This window comes from Xyrauchen texanus, chromosome 2, assembly GCF_025860055.1.
Source record: "Xyrauchen texanus isolate HMW12.3.18 chromosome 2, RBS_HiC_50CHRs, whole genome shotgun sequence".
NCBI classification, from domain to species: domain Eukaryota; kingdom Metazoa; phylum Chordata; class Actinopteri; order Cypriniformes; family Catostomidae; genus Xyrauchen; species Xyrauchen texanus.
Genome location: NC_068277.1, coordinates 49,547,374 through 49,567,583, shown reverse-complemented (window position 1 = coordinate 49,567,583; position 20,210 = coordinate 49,547,374). Strand labels below are relative to the sequence as shown.

The 20,210-nt window shown below is 38.9% G+C and overlaps 2 protein-coding genes across 6 annotated transcripts in view; both read right to left on the bottom strand.

Annotated features, from left to right (window-relative positions):
• arhgap36 (Rho GTPase activating protein 36) overlaps positions 1–974 on the bottom strand; it is a 48,351-nt gene extending 47,377 nt beyond the window's left edge. Inside the window, exon 1 of one of the 2 annotated variants that reach the window (XM_052145894.1) lies at positions 705–974. In XM_052145894.1, the coding sequence (XP_052001854.1) occupies positions 705–797 (93 nt within the window). In that variant the 5' untranslated portion in view covers positions 798–974. The remainder of the gene's footprint in view (positions 1–704) is intronic. The other variant, XM_052145887.1, reaches the window with a different exon arrangement.
• A 1,024-nt stretch (positions 975–1,998) lies between these two features.
• Positions 1,999–20,210, bottom strand: part of nhsl2 (NHS-like 2) — a 118,270-nt gene continuing 100,058 nt past the window's right edge. For all 4 annotated transcript variants that reach the window (XM_052147035.1, XM_052147044.1, XM_052147051.1 and 1 more), the window contains 6 exons: positions 11,782–11,924; positions 11,068–11,257; positions 8,762–8,899; positions 5,993–8,488; positions 5,720–5,858; positions 1,999–5,511 (listed from right to left, as the gene is read on the bottom strand). In XM_052147035.1, coding sequence (XP_052002995.1) covers positions 5,190–5,511; positions 5,720–5,858; positions 5,993–8,488; positions 8,762–8,899; positions 11,068–11,257; positions 11,782–11,924 — 3,428 coding nt within the window. In that variant the 3' untranslated portion in view covers positions 1,999–5,189. The remainder of the gene's footprint in view (positions 5,512–5,719; positions 5,859–5,992; positions 8,489–8,761; positions 8,900–11,067; positions 11,258–11,781; positions 11,925–20,210) is intronic.

The window sequence follows — 20,210 nt, the reverse complement described above, 5'->3', positions numbered from 1 at the left end:
CATATAAAGAGTTTTGTTGTTAGGGTTGTTCGTTTCAACATTCTTGCAAGTGTCTTGACTTTGTTGTACAACACAATTTTGACATTGGTTTTACATTAGTTTTTAAATGGTCCTGGAAATCACCTAAGATCAAATGGATCAAAGTGCAGTTATATGGGCAGCTTGCTAATAGCATGTTAACCCCAAAAGGGTGATATTAATACAGATAATGTTAATTAATGCAACATTTAATCAAATTAAATTGTGTGATCTTTAACCAAATGTAATTATTTGAAATATTAGAAATGTTTTGTTTATCTTCGTTAAAGATAACAAAATAAAATACATTTACTAGAATTTATTTTTTAGATTGAAATACGTAACACCAATTTTGTTTTTGTGTAAAAGCAGAATGAATATTTCTGTGGAACAACCCCTATGCAGGTGTCTTACAGTAGGGTGCATGTTTAAAAGCATGTACCACTGTAAATGAGCCTTAGAAAGAAAATAGAAACCGTTTCATAAACCTAAAAGTACTTTTACAATTCTTTAAATTACAGAATAATGAACCTGCAATGAAACTTGTGCACTTTTCTCTTCTGTATTTCCAGTTTGTAAAGCACAAGTGCTGCAGAACACTTTTCAGAGTTTCCAGAGAAGAGTTTTAAGAGCAAAAATGTTCAGTCAACCAAAAATGTGCAAAAAAAAAAAAAAAACGAACTTACCACATAGTAAAACTGCATGTCCTGGTGAACAGGGTCCTCAGGCTGCATGACTGTAGATGTGTGTTTATCCGATCCCATGTAGAACAAAACCATTACACTCCCTGGGTAGACTCTCAGATCAGGTGTAAACACAACAAATAACTGCTCACTTTTTTCATTAGTCAAACTCTTGATATATGGAGTCAATCCATTAGTGGAGCAATTTATGGGGAAATGGTGCGAGGTTCAGTGTCAGTGCTTCCTCTCTCTCTCTGTGTGTGTGTGTGTGTGTGTGTGTGTGTGTGTGTATCTGAGAAATGATAGCGGCTCTTCCTGTGAAAGGGTGCTCTTTGAATGAGTGTCTGTACTCCAACTGATAAAATGCAAGTCCCTACATGGAGCACAGAACTGTCAACAACAGGAAATGTGCCAGTGGCAGCTCATAGTTTGATGAACCTTCTTTTGAGGTAGCAATAGGAAACACTGGAAATGCTTTAGTATGGGCTGTCCTGGTGGCTGGGATCAACTCCAAATTATCATCCCATTCTAATTCATCATGCCATAAAACAGTCTGAAGGTTACAGAGGAACTGTCAGCTCAAGCCTGTCTCACTTTTATCTTGGCAGCAATTGCAGTGAGAACTGAACTTTTCTCCTAAAGTTTTTGATCTGACAGAAATACAGGAATTATCAGGAATATATTCAGATGATCACATGTTCATTTCTCTGTATTGTATTGAATGTGTGTTTTAAAAATAATAAACATTGATTAGTCTGGAGGGTTTTTAGACATTTCCAATAGTTTGCATTTTTAACACATTTCATGAATGACTCCCTATTATTTAGGTGACATTTACAAAAAGGCATGTTATACAGTATGCAGAAGGTTGCAATACGTATGTTTTACTTTTTAAAAAAAAAGTTGTATAAATGTTTTTTTTCTCTTCTATGTTTACTTTTAATCGTGTCATTTTACACAACTTGTAGAATAATTATTAGTCAGTGTTGATTGCTCACATGTAGGTAAAAGCCTAACAAGCTCTTAACAGCGGACGAATGAAAATAACCTACCACTAGGGGGCAGTATTGCTCAAGTTTCTCCTTGTAACGGAAGTGATTAAGTTTGTTGTGGAATAAGCGGGATACTGATTATCTTAGATCTTCTATCTTGCAGAGAGGGCATCACACGGAATATGTAACACTATAAATTGATATTCAGACTTCTAAAAAAATATATATAATGCACAAACATATATGAATATTCCGAGAGCTGAGTGTAGTGTTAAGTATAGAAAAACAAAGTCTGCAGAGGACAATTATGCAAGAAAAATAATTTATTTTAATGATATACCTTTAACCACATAGGCAAGACATACTGCAAGCTGATTAGAGATCTCAAATCAACCTCATCATTTCTGCTGGAGGGTGAGGTCAATAATATGCTAATTTTAAAATGTCTTTCCAAGGAAAAAATAACAAAAATATAATTCTCAGTTTTATCTTGCCTTTCCACCCTGTCTGTCTTCTATTCCCAATGAATAAGAGAAATCCGATTTATTTTTTTTTAAGCTTTTCCCATTCTGGCAATCTATAAGACACTACTGAGAGAGCCTTTGTGCTGATCAACACTGGAATCTTTTACTCAGTCTTATTTTTACCTGTATGTGAAACTATGACAAATCTGTACTCCTGTGTGTAATGTGAGAAATTTCACTTGCAATGTAAGGAATTGATTAAAAGTCGCTGGTTTCGCTTCACAGCAACCAGATGGTTAGTAACAAACTTGTTTTGGGCTGAGAGACAGGTAAGCCTCTTGCTGTAGTCCATTTTTTCTCTCTCTCATTTGGCACATACATTTTTGTGCAGCAGATTTGTTTCTCCTCTGTGTACCTGAAAATTGACTCAGAATGGATCTCTATTGGCTGTATGGGGGATGAAAGTGGAAACTTCAGCAGAAAATGACTTGCGAGAGTGAGGTGCAAGAACTGCAGCCAAACACTCTAGAGTGGAATTCTCTAAATGATCTGTCTACACTTGGTGAATACCTTTATTGGTCATGTCACTGGGTCAAATGCTACTAAAGTGATTATAATAAAGTAAATCTCTCTAATGGATGCTGCATTACAAGTAGCATAAAGACTGTGTCGAAGGTGGACACAACACTCTGGGATGTATATTATTGATGCACAAGGCTTCTAACAGTCCACTAAGGTACATTTCTTGTGTTCTCTATTTTGTTTTGCCTAAGTTATACCCATCTCCTTCCTCTGTCCCTCCCTCTCTCTTCTTCTTGTACCTGTGAGATTAATGTTGACACTGATAAGGATAAGCACAGAGTACACAAGAGTAGTGATAAATATTATAGTATTAAATCAATAAAGAGTAAAAGAAACTTTGAATACTTCTACGGAAGTGCAATACCAAGGCATTTAAAAACACAGAGGCTTCACGCCAGAGTACAAGGCAAATAAACACTGGTTGTCAGATTTTTTTTCATTCACTAAATATTTAAAACAAGTGGTGGTACACTATTTTAATGTGGTGGTATTCTGTGTCTCTTTTTTTTTTTCTTTTTCTTCATGTTATGCTTTTCATATTGTCGGAATACCTGAACGACAAGTCTGAGAAGATGAATGAATATCAAGACTCCATCTAAACGATCCATGTGTTCACAAGTTAGTTACCACTCTTGGACTGCTGAGGGCACTCTGGCTCAATAGCACCAGGTTTCAGTCCATTGTCTGATTGAGAGCCAGAAGAACACAGTCACATGAAAAATGGGTGCTTCTTATGGAATGGTAAGAGAAAGCAGTCTTTGAATGCAGCTGCCTTTAGTAGATCCTCTGTCTGCAGTAGTCTCCAAAAATCCCATAATGATGGATGAGTGATCAATTTACCACAGATGACCTACTTGCGTCCTTGAGCATTTGCTCAAAGTCTGAAGGTCTTTGTTTATTCAAATGTTGATCTACAATCCCATTTTGCAGTGACATGGAGGTCAACCATTAATAAAAAAAAATCCTATATTCTTTTTTTGGTCAAAAATCTAAATACAACACTGAGTTTTGCCTTGCCTAACATTTCCAGACATTCACTGCCAATGCCGACAGAAGAGCAGGTCAGATGCAGCTTTGATGCATAGTCTGAAATAGACGTAAAGTGAGAAGCTTTGCACTTAGTCATGGATTAGAATGTCACCATGTTCCAACTTCATGAGATGATTTGGGATTGTGGTCATTATACCTAGTCTTCATACCTAAAATGTGGTCACGAAAGAGAGATATCTGAATCCAGTCTCCTTTTACCGTCCAAAGGATCAAATCTTTTACCTGATACTTTGTGTGTTGTAGAGTGAAATCTCTATGAAGAGATTCTACACTGGGACCAGTAGCCATTATGGGTTTCCTGAGTTGCGAAGAAACCCCTGAGAGATTTTACACAATGGACAGCCAAGGCCAAACCAATGGATCTATAGTAACATTTACTGTCCCCCTGTAGCCCAATGTCATTTCCTTGCTATTCTCTCATTTCATATTTCCAAAAATTTATTTTCAATTATTTTACAATTCATTTATTTGTGAAATTATTTTGGTTTGTTGTTTTGCACAAGAATAGCTATGTCCTGCTTGTTTACACTTCTGGCAGTGTGGGAAGATCTATAGATATTCTTAATTTTTATTGCATGAGGATGGTTCATTTGACCACTAATCCCTTGCATGCTGTGAGTTTATAGAATAATAGGCTGTTTCCATAGAATAGTAACAGATATGGACAGCTTTGTGTCAAGCAGTTCTGAAGTTACATTTTTGTTTATATTGTGTGTGTATATATATATATATATATATATATATATATATATATATATATATATATATATATATAGCTTTGTACAGAAGACATTTATATAGCCTTTTTATATCTTTAAAATAAAATCATAAAAAGAAACAGCTTTTCTTTTTTTTTTTTTTCTTGTAAACTACTTCCTGTACTGGTGAAAGTGCCTCATTTTAAGGGGTACCAGACCTTGCTTGCAACCTCTGTGGTATGTTTCTGACTCATGTCATACTCTCCTATTTCTGTGAGTTTGTGCAGTCTTTTAAAACACAACCTACTAAGACACTTTCTAGTTAACCACTGCAAAATGGGCTGCACTGGTTTTGGTCACATATATAGGCCGGTCTGCTAAATGTTGTGAACTGTCTCAAAATATTTCTTGATGTCAGCTTCCATTGAAGTGTTTCATCATCGCAGTAAAATTTCCAGAATAGAACATCTGTCCATCTATTTTGGAATTTTATATCAGTGGTGGGCTCAGTTTCCTTTCAAAGAGACTATGCTCCACATCTTACATCATCAATATGATCCCCTTGTTTGAAAGCAACAACTCAAACTCATTTCATTACCAACAGCATGAGGTCTTTGTAAATTAAACCATTGAGATGGGCAGTGGAGCATAACAGAAAACCAGCCATATTGATATCCAGCATTTTGTTCTCTGCTAGTGGAATCACTGGTCTTGTGGAGTTGGTTTGGATATGTTTGTTGCAGTCACATCTGATGGTGACTGGGAGAACTCAGTGACTCGTCTTGCCAGGGGGTTTGTGCTCTTCAGCAACTCCATGGCAGAGACTCGTGTCCCACTGCTGGCCTTGCTGCTCCTCTTCTGAAGAAGAGCCATGAAATTCTCATTCCGTGAGCTTGACCTAGGTGTGCTCCCATGGCCCAGAGTTCGGAAGTCTGTGCTAATGCTTTTCACGGGTGAAACCAGACACTGCCTGCTTCCAAAAGAATCAGCTGGTTCCTTGCGACCAAGAACTTTCCTTTTTGACCTAGGAAAGGCAGAACAATACAAAAGTTGTTGATTAAAGTCATAGCTGTTACAATGTTGTATATTTTGTCATGGCTGGAACACTTTATTGACCAATCTGCATCCAGGATTGGAATAACAATATCCTTTGAGAACAAATTATGAGTAACTTTGGACAGACAGAATCAGCTAAATGTATCACTGTAAATGTTAAACAGCAAATTCTGTACCTGTGTATGATGGTGAAGAGGTCCTCAGTGGTGTGACTTGTGGGAGTGTGAACAAATACATCATCGTCTGTTTCCTCAGTAATGTGCAGTTCAGTCTTGTCAACTGCAAATGAATTGTTCTCTTCCCATACTTTGGTTTCTGTGGGGCGACATTTTAAAAAGAACACAAATGAAAGCATGTATTGACTATACTACACGTATCTACTGTTGATAAATGCATGAAGTTTGTATCTGATCATATACAATCTTTTTTTTAAAAGAGTTGTTTTTAACCTGTTAATGAATCTGCTAGAGGTGTCTTCACTTCCATAATTTGATGAGAACCTACACCTTTAGAATCATCCTCTTCAATTACCACATTGTTCTCCTGATTTCCAGGGATCTCATAACTTTCAAGATTTTCATAGTTTCCATCAAATTGTTGCTCTGCGGTGTAGTCTTGTTCATCATTATACAAATCTCCCTCAGTCTCAGGTGGAACTATAGGTGACTGGGAAACACTGTCGGAAAGTAGAGTTTGCCTCTCTGCGTTGCCATTAGTCTGGATGCTTGGAGAGGGCAGAAGAAGGACATTGGGTTTTTTGGGCACTGGCGGTGGTACCTTGGGCTTCTTTTTGTCTAATTCTACTAAACAGGATAATGTCATTCTACTTGGAAGGGTCTTACTTTTGTCCTCTGTCTCTGGGCTACTTGGGGATGGAAGATCTTCTTCAATGGGAATCCCATGCTCCAGGTCAAACTCAGGAAAAGGCGGCACATGGCTGTGGAATTGCTCTTGTGCGGTTATTGCAGATGTGTTGAGTAGTGACTGAGTTGATCTCTTAGGTTTGGGCTTTCTTACAACCATATAAATGTTACCCATAGGCATGGGCCGGTGCACCGGGGAAGATGGAGGAGATTCAGGTGCCAGAGGGGATGATGAAGGAGATTTAAGCATCAAATTCATGGGTCGCTTAGGTAGAGGTGGCTTCACTGCAACTGGTGGCTTAGACAGTGTTGTGTTAGAGGGGGTGATAGGTGGGCTGAGATCTCGACTCTGCTCTTCCTCTATGACATCAGAAGAACCATCAGGACTGTCTTCAAGTTCTGAGCGGCTTACTGACCTAAGGCGAATATTTCGCAAGTCTGTTGTGGTAACCATAGGCAAAGAACACTGACTGGGGCTCAACTTGCCTGGTTTGTTGGCTGTAGATGTGTCTGAGTGGCGTCGGCTGGCTTTAGGCTTTGGTTTGATTGAGGACAGGTCCAGTTGAGTGTTTGCAGGTAGTTCAAAAGAAAGACGTGAGCGAGATGATTTATTCTTTGCAGAGGTTGCTGGAAGGGAAGATTTCCTCTCTGGAATCTTTGGGCGCATCTTGCAGCCAACCGGAGAAGGTCCAGTGAGGAGGGTGTTTGATAAAGTTGGGGTTGGAGTTTCAGACTGGCTTGAGTAGCCACTGGATGGGGACATGAGGCATGGGGGCTTGAAGGGGGATACCTTGGTTTCAGCCTCAATAGAGAGCTGGGAAGGAGAGGTGGCACGTGAGGTTGAAGGTGAATTCAGGGACTCTGAGCTCCCCTGCACCTTGATGCACTCCATCACTGTAGTACCTGTAGCTGTGCTTGAACCTGACAGTGAGTGGTAGGGATCATTGTTGGACTTCCACTCATTGAGTGGCCAGTGAGGAGGAAAACCAAGCTCTGTTTCTCTGTCAGGATGTTGAGAAATATCAGAAGATGTCTCCAAACTACTATGGGCCTGGTCTATGTCCTCCTCAGGCTTTGCAAATAAGAAGTCTGGCTGGAATGAATCCTGAATATGGTGATCTCGAGGGATAAAGAGACTCTTGGGTCTCCCATCTCTAAAATGCCCTTCACTGTGGTAAGAGCCTATCCCTCCAGCCTCTGACAGGTTTTTCATCAGGGATACACTACGTACTGGAGGTGGTGGCTTTTTCTTAGGCTTCTTCAGTGAAATACTGCGTGAACGTGTCCTCAGTCGACCATCCGGAACAAAGTCTGAACCTGTGGTCACAGAAACATTATCTGCACTGATGCTATCCTCCGAGCTGTTGCTGGGATATAGCAGGGAATAACTCTCACCCTCTGGAACGACAGGTACAGTCTCGCTTGGAGAACATACATTATCTGCTGAGCAGAAAGATCCAGAGTCTGTTGGTGTTGAAAGGGAACGTTCACGAAACTTAAAGACATTGGATCGGGCTGATATTTTTTCCTGCTCACTTTTTCTGTGGCTATTGCCTGTGTCTGAAATCAAAGTTTCCCCCTCTGTGTCATTCCGTCTCCCAATTGCAACCTCGCTCCCATGCGTCACTGTGTATAACCGGTGTCCACATGTTTCCGAGATGGAGGTGAAAGAACTAGAGTGTGACCCTGAGCTCATGGAGAGGCCTGAACTGGTCTGGGATGGACATATTAAACCACCTCCTTCACCTCCAGATGTTAACATTTCAGTTTTAGATATAGACTGCTTAGAAGCAGGGCTTGTAACCAAGGCATAGTTGTAGGAGTCATTCCAGGAAGGGGAGAAAGTGGAACCTTTTGGACCATTCCAGGAGGGGCTGGGGCACATCAAAGTGGCATGATCCATCATGCCTGATGGGGTTTTCGGGGATGGGGGTACATTGTACTCCAGGTCACTTTGGGTCTTCCTTAGGGGAATATGCTGTTGGCCTGTGTTCTCGGTGGTGGACTCCAAAGATCTGGGTTGAGAAGTTCCAGGGGAACAGGCACCTTGTATTAGATCTACAGCAAGAATTTTTCCATCACCTACAGACAAAATAGTTTAAACAAAGGTTTATAAAGAAAAGTCAGTCCTTCATACTTGGATGAGACAGAATTTTTGTAAAGATTGTGAAAGGCCAAATTCAGAACATTGTTAACTAGAAAAGGATTTGCGATCTGTGCGACCGGTGTTTGCCAAAGTTAGATTTACAAAGTACTCAAGGTAGAAGTCATTGGTCAGTGCCCATTGTCCTTTTCCTCATTACTGTTCGCACTCTGAAACCCTGTCAGTGTCTTGCCTAACTTTCTGTTAGTCACCTTGGCAGTGCAGCGTGACATCAGGGCCTGCAACCACACTCCTCGGGCGGCGAACGGTTTTTGGGTTGACCGCTGAATCAGTTCTAAAGGAGGCCCGGAGTTCACTGTGCTGTGCGGAGTGCTTATCAAAGCTCTGGCCTGAGGCAAGATATGAGATATCAGCTGTCAGTCTAACTGGCTGTCCTGAGTCAAATAAATTATGTTTATTTTTTATGTGCAAGCTTAAATATTCATAATGTTGTTATAAACGAAAACCAAACAATAGTGAAGACGTAAAAACAAATCGACAGTATATATTATTCTATACATATGTCTGGGCTGAAAACATTTGCTATGACTGCCAAATCTAACTTGAGTAAAGGCATTGACAAGCATTTTGGTATATTTATGAATAAAAGTATATTATGGATAAAAGCAATGGCTAACATGAGATGGTAGGCTGATTGATCTGAAGCAATGAAATCAGACAATGGACACTGGATAATACATTAAAACAAGAGCTGGATATTGAATAAGCACTACCCAATAGCAGATTTATGTACCTTTCTTCAATGACTATGGGACAATGAACTTGTACAAATCTGCAGTATTTTTAAGAATTAAAATAAATCACATTGGACTATTGGAGTATTTAATCATTTTAAACACCCAGTGCAGTGGAAGTGGAAGTGATGTGAGATACGGTATAACATTTCACAATAATGAAAGGATCCAGATATAACTGTGGCAATTAAAGGTGCTATAACCGATTTTTATTGTTATGGAATGGTATGCAGGAAATGTTCCTTCTCTCTGAAAGATATCACTGAAATAATTGTCATGAGATATCTCACCGATCACTGTGACAGCACTAGACTGTGTAAACAGCAAACGAAAATGTGACCGCAGGCCGTGGACACATTCTTTGATCAGCCAGTCAGAAGTCTTTGATGTGCTTTCTGCCTGTCAAACATTTTGTTTAGTAGCTGAAGTGGAACATTCAGGTTTAATGTCATATTTAGATTTATAACAGTTGTCTGCTGAGGATGCTATTTTGTTTCTTTTTTTTTTACTGTCAACCATGAGAAGACTCACTGCTCTAGTGTTAAGTGGCAGTCTCAACACTTTCTTTGGAGGGCAGTTTTTTGGAAACAAGGGGTGTGTCTAATTCAATGGCTCAGTCTCTTGGAAGTTCCAGAACGGATAAAATTGCTTACAGCACCTTTAAGCCAGATTCTTGACATGGATTCCCCTTTTTCTCAGAAAAAAAACAAAGAAACCTCATTATCTCCCAATGTGTGAGCTGGCTTAATTCATGAAATTACAAAGAAAAAGGAAGTGAAAAGTCTTTCCTCTATCCTTGTTACTCCCACCCATCCTCATCAGTTTTCTCTCTCTCACTCGTTCTATATCTGTCTCTCACTCTATGCAGCTTTTTCTGCACCACCTAGCTACGCGAAAGAGGGAGAGCTGCATGTTGCCATGGCAACAGCTACCTGTTCATAATCTTTAGTGGGTGAAGAGCAGAACACTACTTAGGGAATCAGAACCCATGCTGCCTAAGCACAGCATCAACTGTGTTTACAGATCCAGCCACCTCTCAACTGTCTCTGGGCCGGAGATAGGATGAGGAAGGTAGTCAAGAGGGAGATGAGAGAAATTAGAGAAATGGATGTGGGACAGCTGAGTCTCACTTCAAAATAGAGAGGCAGCTTGAGAGAGGAGGTACATTTACAAAATGTGACAAGGATTGAAACTCTTCTGTGACAGACACTGTCAAGATATCCTTGTAGATTCAGATGGGAAAGAGAGCATACGAACTGGAGAGCAGGGTTGTCGTGATGAAGATGAAGATGATATGATTTATCAAAACGTATTCTTTTGATCAAATACATCAGCTTCAAACATCTTGAGATCTAAGACCATTCACATTCTTTGCTGGGGTGTGACATTCAATGTACTCAATCATTCCAGTGAGGTTGATAAATGATTACTATTGCTCAGATACCCATGTCATGCCATCCATGTTTTGTTATGTTATGTTTTTTTTATACCCAATTTTATGGACAGTTGAAGGAAAAATGTTTCTGTGAGCTGTACAAAGTAAATATTCTCATTCTGGGATATGCACTCATTCCATTTTGTTTTTTTTTTAAATATAACACAGCTACTAAATTAGGAGAACTCTGTAAAACATTTAGCAACAAATGGGTTTTAATGCATTCATTTAATAAAACACACAGGCCAAGTGTGCTAGACTTTAAAAAGATTTCAAAAAATTTCACAGATATCATCAGCATGAGACAGATAGTATGAGTCAGCCTTACCTGTAATGTCAATTGGAACAAGGTGAGCAGGAGTGTATCGGCCAAGGTGCCAGCGAGGTTTCTCTGACACAGGGGGATTTTGTGAAGCATTCCAGCCTAGAAGGGACCTCTTTGAACCACATGGGGTCGGGTTCTGCGCCCGGACCCCTAATGTTGTGGTCTCATCCTCACACACCTGCTTACTTGCAGGCTAAAGAGAGAGAAAAGGAGAGTATGTGTATAGAAACAAATATGAGTGTAACTAATTTGTTGCCTGACCACTTCTAAACAGGGATTTTGAGATTAATTTTCATTCCAATATACTGTACATCTTCATGTATTGCAGGGCTGGTCAATATATAATTGGTATTTAGTACAAGTTAAAGATTATTTAATGAATTTTCTTTACAATTAAACGTTTTGAGATTTTAGTAGAGAATTATCAATTGGAAGGATGTTTAAACTACTTATGATTCAAGTCTGAATGTTTATGGTTACAAGCTCAGAACCTCTGACAGAGAAGTCTGAAACTGTTTTCACTCAGGGGACAAACCACATCTAATTAGATTTTCAAACCTTATACCAAGCAATCATGCTTTACAGTAACAAGATTAGTGTGTTGGTGGCACACAAGTCAAATTCCATTGCATGAAAAGTGCTCAATAAAGCTCAAAGTTAGTCCTCAAGCGCTAGCTATTAGTTTGAGAGCTACAAGACAATAGATAAGTTAATTACCACAAAGACAAACTCCGTCTTCTTGTTATTGAGCGAGGAAGGAGATCGGCTGAGAGTGGTTGATGTGTCCTCAGAGCTCTGAGAAGAAGGGTGTCTGAATGTCTGTCCTTTTACTCTGCTATCATACAGTTGCTCCTCAAAATCTGAGAAGACACACATATTATGGTATTTTGACATTTAGGAACAGCACATGTTGTTGAAAGAAAGCGTATTAATGAACTCTCCTACTCTTAGTCAGAAATTTTGTCTATTGCTCTTGTAAACAGGACAATTGCCATTTCATTTCATGCCATTTCACCCTTCAAAAGACCCCACTCCATTCTTGTAGCCATTCTAATCCCCCTCAAACATTCCTTTTTAACCTCTCTTACTATACACACACACTCACACTCACAGTCCACCACTTATAGACCTCCACCCCTTACTATTCAGTTAGTTTGAGTGTGGTGTTTTGGGGGGATTTGCTCAAACATGGATACCACACTCTTAGAGTGTGGGTTGCCTAGCAATGGCAGGCTGTCTAAGACAATGGTATACCTCCAGAGTCAACAATAGCCCCAAGCCCCAAGTTTAGTCTCGTTGAGTCCTCTTCACATGCTGGGCAGGGCATAACAAGGCACTGAAAGGCAACTGTAATCCTAAACCTCCACTAAATATGAGTGAGACTGCAGCACATAGTTAAATCATAGTTTATCCTACTGCTGTGCATTGACACATGCACAACTTCTGAATATTTTTTGCTATTTTATTTATTAAGAAAAAGGCATAGATACACTTCTATTCCAAGAATGATGCTTGATCAGATGAATTTCAAGTTACTACACAATGAGTTATCCGTTAGCCTTAGACCTCAAGTTAGTTTAAGAAGCGCTGAATACACTGTAAAGAAAATAAGTAATCTAAAGTGTAAAATCCCATCGAAAGGAATTTAGGCAAAATATTAAATGCTGTTTGTGTTTTGGAAAGCGTTTAGAGTATTACTTCGCTGCAGATGTAACAATACCAAACTCCGGAAAACACAAGTCAGCATGCAAAGCATTCTAAACACCAACCACAAATCAAATCCTTCTTTAATATTCATAACTATCCTTACTTCTCCAAACCAAATGATTAACCTTCCAACTTAATCCACACCATTTTAAATAGTTCAGCAATGATGCTCATGTTAATGTAAAAACTTGTGCATTGCTGATGACACATTTGCAATGGATGCAGCCAAGAATATTCACATTCATGGAAACTCATACTAACAAAGAAGAAACTGAACTAGACAGACTCAGAACTCACCAGAACAGCAGTTGGTTCACTTATGCCTCTGTGGAAGGGGAGACTTCAAAGAGCAATATCAAAACTTCAAAGGTGTATGAGAGAGTACCAGAAGCAACACCAATGTGAGAGTGTGTGTGTGCATATCGTCAAGGTATTTCAGACACTCTCATGCTTCCCTGACCAGATCTTGGGACAGTCAGCAAAACAAATGGGACTCAAAAACCTCCATGCCTATCAGCCAATCAAATGGCTTGTCTAGACAAGATGCCAACCAATCAAGCAAAGAAGCTTCAACAGTGGCCATGAATGACCCTAAAGCATCCCCCAACAAGATGCACTCTGAAAACCACCCATTTATTAAAAATGGGTCAATCCTTTTCTTGTGTATGCAGGAAAGGAATGGAAGAGGTCAAGAGCAACAATGCCCCTTTTCTCGTTGATTTGAGAAGTTTTTGTCTGTTCATTTGTTCTTTGTTTCTTGTTCATAATTGAAAACAAACTATTTATGAGCATTTGGGGAGGGGGTTATATAAGTGCATGTCATTGATTAACTTGGTGTATCGGCATTGCTGGGCCCCTGTTTGATAACATTTGATAACCAGGAGTGGTGTGTCGGTACAACATGCTAAAATACTCAGTTTCCTGCTGTGCTATTCAGTGGCCATCATGCCCAGCTTGAAATGAAACAAGAACTGTTACTATGTTATGTAATGTTGTATTTAAGTCTCTGGACAAATCAGTGCAGTTAGGACTGGCTGTTTATATAACAATGTTTAGCTAAAGAAAGGCCCACATATTATGCGTTTTTTTGTAATCGGTCAATTCTATAAAAAAAAATATGAATTAATGAATGCTAAATGTTAGAACATTTTTGGTTTGTTTAGAAATTTTATTTAATATATAGTTAACAGTAGGAGCAGTTATTGGATTGCATTTATGCCTCTAAAAAGTCGTGTTTTTGGTTAAAATTGCATTTAATTTACATCAGATTTTTCATATCTGCTCTGTTGAAATCTGAGATGATCTCATAATTTATCTATAGACTGCTGAGGGCAGTAAATGCAATGAAAAATTTCAAAATCTTTATTCCTCAAAAGTAAGAAGCATTAATGGGACTGTTAAGGAATTGGAATCATTAAGAGGAATCAGAATAGAAACCAGAATCATTCAATTGCTTACTATTTTCATTCCTAAGAGGTATAGCTACTGATAATGAAAGGATACACTGATGTTTTCTGATCAAATAATGACTCGCTTATGAATGACTTCTCATGAAAAATCATGAAATTTTTAGCAAATAATAAACAGATGAATAAACAACACAGACAGATGCAGCTAACTGCATCTTTGCATACATGTCTAATTGCACATATTCGTTGGCTCTCTAGCCAAATGCCCTCCAGCAGTTGATTGGACCGCTAAGGACACACAAAGATAGCAGCCAATTACGCTCTAGGTAAAATTATTCTTTCATTTGTACCTACTAAAGCTTTCCAAAAAAAGGTCCTCTGTTTACTACTCATTTCTTAAGTCCGCCTTAAGCTCTTAAATATATTTAACTTTAAATTACTTCATCAAACAAAACAGTGACCATACAAAACACAAAACTGCTCCCCAAATTCCAATGTTTCTAAAGGTGCAATTAATAAATACACAAGACAGGTATTTGGCCTGCGACACCAGAATCATAACCACCATAGACAGTCAGTACGTTTAAAAACACTTTGAAAGTTCAATTTAAGTCAGACTAAAATAATCGAAACCAACAGACATAGAAAATGTAATTGTAGCTTGGCTCCGTCCTTCATGTATACAGGTCAACTGGTCCACAAATGGCCTTGGCATTGTGTGCAAGCTATACAAAATGTGTATTTAACTTCCTCAGCAGTGCAGGTGCCCTTGGATTAGAACTCCTGTACCATCATTAGATCCTCGTTTGTACCATCTAGCTCATGGCCATGGTTAAATTAGTCAGCGCTTCAATGTTTTTTTGTTTTTCATTTCATTATGTTTCCCCCTAGACCTTTGTAATAAATAGGTATTTTTGCAACCATATCTATTTTGTGATCGCCCTTTTTTGTTGCAGTTTTGAGCCGAACTGTAACAAAATTGGGGGCTCGTCATGTAAAGGAGAGGAAATTTAGGTAAGTAATTTCACTGAGTTTGAATGTGAATTTATAATGTTTAATGAGTTAGTCTTGTTAGATAGGTAACGAGAAGTGAGATCGCTTTATGCAGTGTTGTTTATTCTAATGGCCGCAGGCATTTTAAATAATTTACTGTAGCGAGGTTAGATGTTTGTTTCTCATAAAAGGTGTCTTTTCCCAAATAGTTTGTAGCAATGCTTTTTCCATTGACTTTTCTTTATTTTAGTTTGTTATTTTTGTGCTGATGCTGGGCTGAGGGCACTGCCACTGTACTGTATCTCTCTGGTTATCTGAGATGTATTGGTGCTGTCAGTATATAAGGGCTTAAAGGAACTCAGCTCTTGGTTGAAGCATGAATTCTAGGGTTTTTTTGTAGTGGGAAAAGACTCGGATTATGAGAAATTAGAATTTGTTTAATTAAACAAGGTTTGTGAAAGCTTTGTGGAAAAAACTAATAAAATTGCCTTAGAATACTTTTTTTAAACATCCTACTGAGGAGCAATTAGACAAGGTGTCTAAAGATCAATTATTAGAGGTAGCAACACACTCTGACATTGGACTCACAGCTAAAGAAAATCATAGAAAAGAGGGTGTAGAACTGATTGTAAAATCCGCCTTGGCAGATTTAAGTGTGTTTACAACTAGGCCTGGGAAACCTGCTGTGTCCGAAGTTCAAGACCCTAAAGAGCAAGTTAATCCTCAAAAAACTTGTTCCTTCCTTAACTTTTGAGCAACAGAGAGACTTGATGCTTTTAGAATATATTTTGGAATATAGTAAAATAAGTCAAGAAATTGAAATTTGTAAACTAGATATCGAAGCACAGAGACTGCAATTAATTTGAGAAGGTAAGCAAGAGGCTCGGCCTAATAATATGCAGTCACAAATGGTAACTCATTTTTGCAGGGTTTTGTTGTTGCAAGAAGTCTTAATATTATGCCCAAGTTTAGTGAAGATTAGTTGGACACTTTCTTTAGTTTATTTGAGTGTTTATCAAATTTGATGGGATGGAAGGATAGTGAATGAACATTATTGTTGCAGTGTATGTTCCAAGGTAAGTCTCAGATGGCAGATTCTACACTTAGTTTGGCAGATAGTCAGGTCTATATGAAAGTTAAGGAAGTTGTATTGAAAACATATGAACTAGTTACTGAAGCATACCTATGAGGCTCTTTATATATTGATGTTGTTGGAACAATTTAAGAATACCCTATCCGAAAGTGTGGCAGTTTTTATAACAGAACGAAAATTAAAACAGCAGAGGAGGCTTCTATTCTCACTGATGAGTACGTTGTGACACACAAGGGTGAGGTTAGAAAAAATCATTGGTGTTGTACAGACAATTCTTCAGAGAATGTTGAATCCTGTTCATTTTTTACTAGTGGTGTTAAGCCTGAGAGAAAAAGTCCTCTGTTGAGGAAAATGATCCGTGTGCTTAATGTCTTAAAAGAGGACATTGGAAAAAAGATTGTCCTACTCTAAAAGCAAAATTTGGAGGTCAATCCTGAACCAAAATCAGCTCTGTTGTAGCGTCTGAGATTGCCAACCTTCCTAATTATGGTGGCGAGTGTATGCTGGAACAAGAAAAATGTGTTTTGTGTAATGAAAAGCAAATGTATGCTTCATTCATCACAGATGGTTTTGTGTCTCTTGTTGGGGGCATAAATAAAGTTCCTGTCAAAATTTTGAGGGATACGGGAGCTTCAGAGGCATTTATTTTGGAGTCTGCTTTACCCTTTTCTGCTGAGCTAAGTACTGGTATGGAGTTGCTGATAAAGGGAATTGGATTACAAAGTTTGTCTGTTCCATTACATACAGTAATTCTTCAGTTAGAACTGGTTAGTGGTACAGTGGTTGTAGGTAATAATCTGTCTGGGGTTCATGTTTGCAGAGATGTACCACCGCCACCAATTTTAACCGCTTATCCCTCTTTAGAGGACCAAACTGTGGAAACACATTTCCTGATGTGTTTGTCTCTTGTGCAGTCACTTGTGCTATGAGCAAAAATAAGTCTGATGTTTTGTAGGATTTGGAGTCTCAGCCTGAAGATTCGTCAAAGATGTTTGTGACTGGCCTCTCTGTTCTCTTTTCTTTCACCTCACGCAAGGAGTTGATTAAAGCTCAACAGGAGGATAACACTTTAAAGGAGATGTTTACTTCTATTTTGCCCTCTAATAAGATAAAGGAAGTAGTAAATGTTTATTTAGTTGAAGATGGCATACAACTTAGGAAGTGGCTATCTGGCAAAGAGGTATTGTTATGTCATGCATCTATTCAGGTTGTTGTGCCAACATCTCTGAGAGAAAAATTTCTGAAAACTGCCCATGGAGATGTAGCTGGTCATTTTGGGGTTAATAAAGTGTATAATAAGTTGTTACATTACTGTAATTGGCCTCGGATGAAGATGTTGGACAATATATAAAAACTTGTCCAACATGTCAATTAACAGGTATACCTAACCAGCCTCTCAAACAGTCCCCTTATATCCTATCACAGCTGTGGAACCACCATTCCAACACTTGGTAGTAGACTGTGTTGGTCCGTTACCACCGTCTAAGTCTGGTAACACCTACATCTTTACTATAATGTGTCAAAGTACGAGATATCCAGCTGCTTATCCTCTCGTTCCATCACGACTCGTTCTGTAGTGAAGGCATTGACTGAATTTCTATCTATTTTTGGGATTCCTAAGATCATTCAAAGTGACCAAGGAACTAATTTTACCTCTAGTATGTTTCAGGAGGTGTTAAGGACAGCTTGGGGTGATGCATAATCGATCTACTGCCTACCATGCACACAGTCAAGGAGTTTTGGAATGCTTCCACCAGACCTTAAAATCTCTGTTGCGGGCTTACTGTGTGGAGCTAAATCGTGATTGGGAGGAGGGTTTACCATGGTTGTTGCTGGCAGCTCGGGGAGTGTTGCAGGACAGTTTAGGGTTTAGTCCCAATGACTTTTTGGACATAAAGTGCGTGGACCACTTGCAGTTCTTCGTGATGGGTTACAGGAGGATGAACCTCCAGTGAGTTTGTTACATTATGTAAATGATTTCTGAAAACGGTTGTTTTTAGGAGATGGCTAAAGAAAATTTGTTGAAAAAGCTAAAGAAAATGAAGTGCTGGTTTGACAAGAAGACTGAATCCTGTGAGTTTTGTGCTGGTGATCAGGTTTTAGCTTTGTTACAACTGCCTCAGTCACCTTTTTGTGCTAAGTTTTCTGGTCCTTATACTGTGGTTCGTAATTTTTCGAATCAGAATTACTTAATTTCTACACCTGAGCATAAAAGTCATACTCAGTCGTGCCATGCTAATTTATTAAAACCATTTTATGTCCGTTCAGTTGTGGCTGAGGCAATTCCGGTTGCAATGGCTGCTGTTTCTTCCACAGTGTCAGAAGATGTTGTGGCACCTGATGATTGTCTTTTACAGCCATGTTTAAAAACATTCTGAAACACTGGCTAATTTGGAGCAGTTGGTGAAACATTTACCTGATCAAAAAAGAGCTGAGTTGATGTCCTTAATTATTGAGTTTTCTGTTTTATTTTCAGATGATCCTACTCGGACCATCTAATAAAGCATGACATAGATACTGAACCAAAATCGGTAGTGCTTCTACCTTGTCTCACTGGATAAGCAGCATTATATACAGTCTGAAATTAAATATATGGTTGAACATAATATTGTTAAACCATCCTCTTCCAGCTTGGCATCCCCTTGTTTATTGGTTGATAAGCCACATGGAACATACCTTTTTTGTACAGATTACCAAATATTAAATAATGTCACGAAACCTGTTTCTTTCCCTTTGTCACGCATGGAGGGTTGTATAGAGCAAAATGGTTCTGCCACCTATGTCAGTAAATTCAACCTATTGAAGGGTCACTGGCAAGTACCTCTTACTCCTCGTGCTAAAGAAATTGCATTGTTCATCACTTCATTTGGCCTATACCCTTATTCTGTGATGAATATTTCCAGCGCCTAATGAACCAGGTGACGTCTGGCTTCGAGGGTTGTGCTGTATACTTAGATGATGTTGTGGTCTACAGTCAGACCTGGGAACAACATCTCTGCTATGTCAGAGCTCTGGTCGAAAGTCTTGCTGAGGCTCGATTAACCATTAACCTGGAGAAGTGGGAGTTTGCCAGGGCAACGGTAACTTATTTGGGCAAAGTAGTTGGGCAAAGCATGGTGCATCCTTTGCGGGCTAAGGTTCTGGCCATTGATAATTTCCCTCCACCAAGTACTAAGCAGGAGATAATGTGTTTTTTTAGGCATGGATGGAGTTTTGTCCAATTTTTTCATCAGTAGTGACTCCTTTAACTGTTTTGCTGACAATGAAAGTACAATTTGAGTGGTCCTTACTGTGCAAACAGGCATTTGAAAATGTTAAGAGGTTTATGAGCACTGCTGCTGTCCTGGCTGCCCCACGCTTTGGGTCACCTTTTAAGATCCATTTCAGAAAATGGTGTAGACCATCTGGTCAGTTACTTCTCTCGTAAGTACATTATTCAACAATTGAAAAGGAGACCATAGGATTGATTTGGGCATTACAATATTTTTATGTTTATGTGACAAGTGGTACTACACCTATTGTGTTTTTTTCTGACCATAATCCACTGACCTTTTTACATTCTTTGCAGATCACAAATCAACAATCAACGAACGTTTAACGGTCTCTCTTTATACAGTCCTACTCGTTAGACATTCGGCACATACGGGCCATGGACAATATCCGGGATGACACCTTGTCCAGTGCTTCTTGTGACTCTTGCTGAGGTTGATAACCTTAGTAGCTTTTCTCTTTCATTTTGATTTCTCTCACCTTAAATGTTGCTTTTCTTGGGCGTCAAAAATTGCTGGAGTGTGAGACGGGAGAGATGACTCTGGCTGAGCACTGAATTGGTGTTGAAATGTGTTGATGGGATTTAATTTGATAAAGTGTCGTCATTTTAAAATGTTACATTTCTAACCTTTTTAAGAACAGGGTTAGTAAATGAGGCCCTTAGGTAAAGTCCT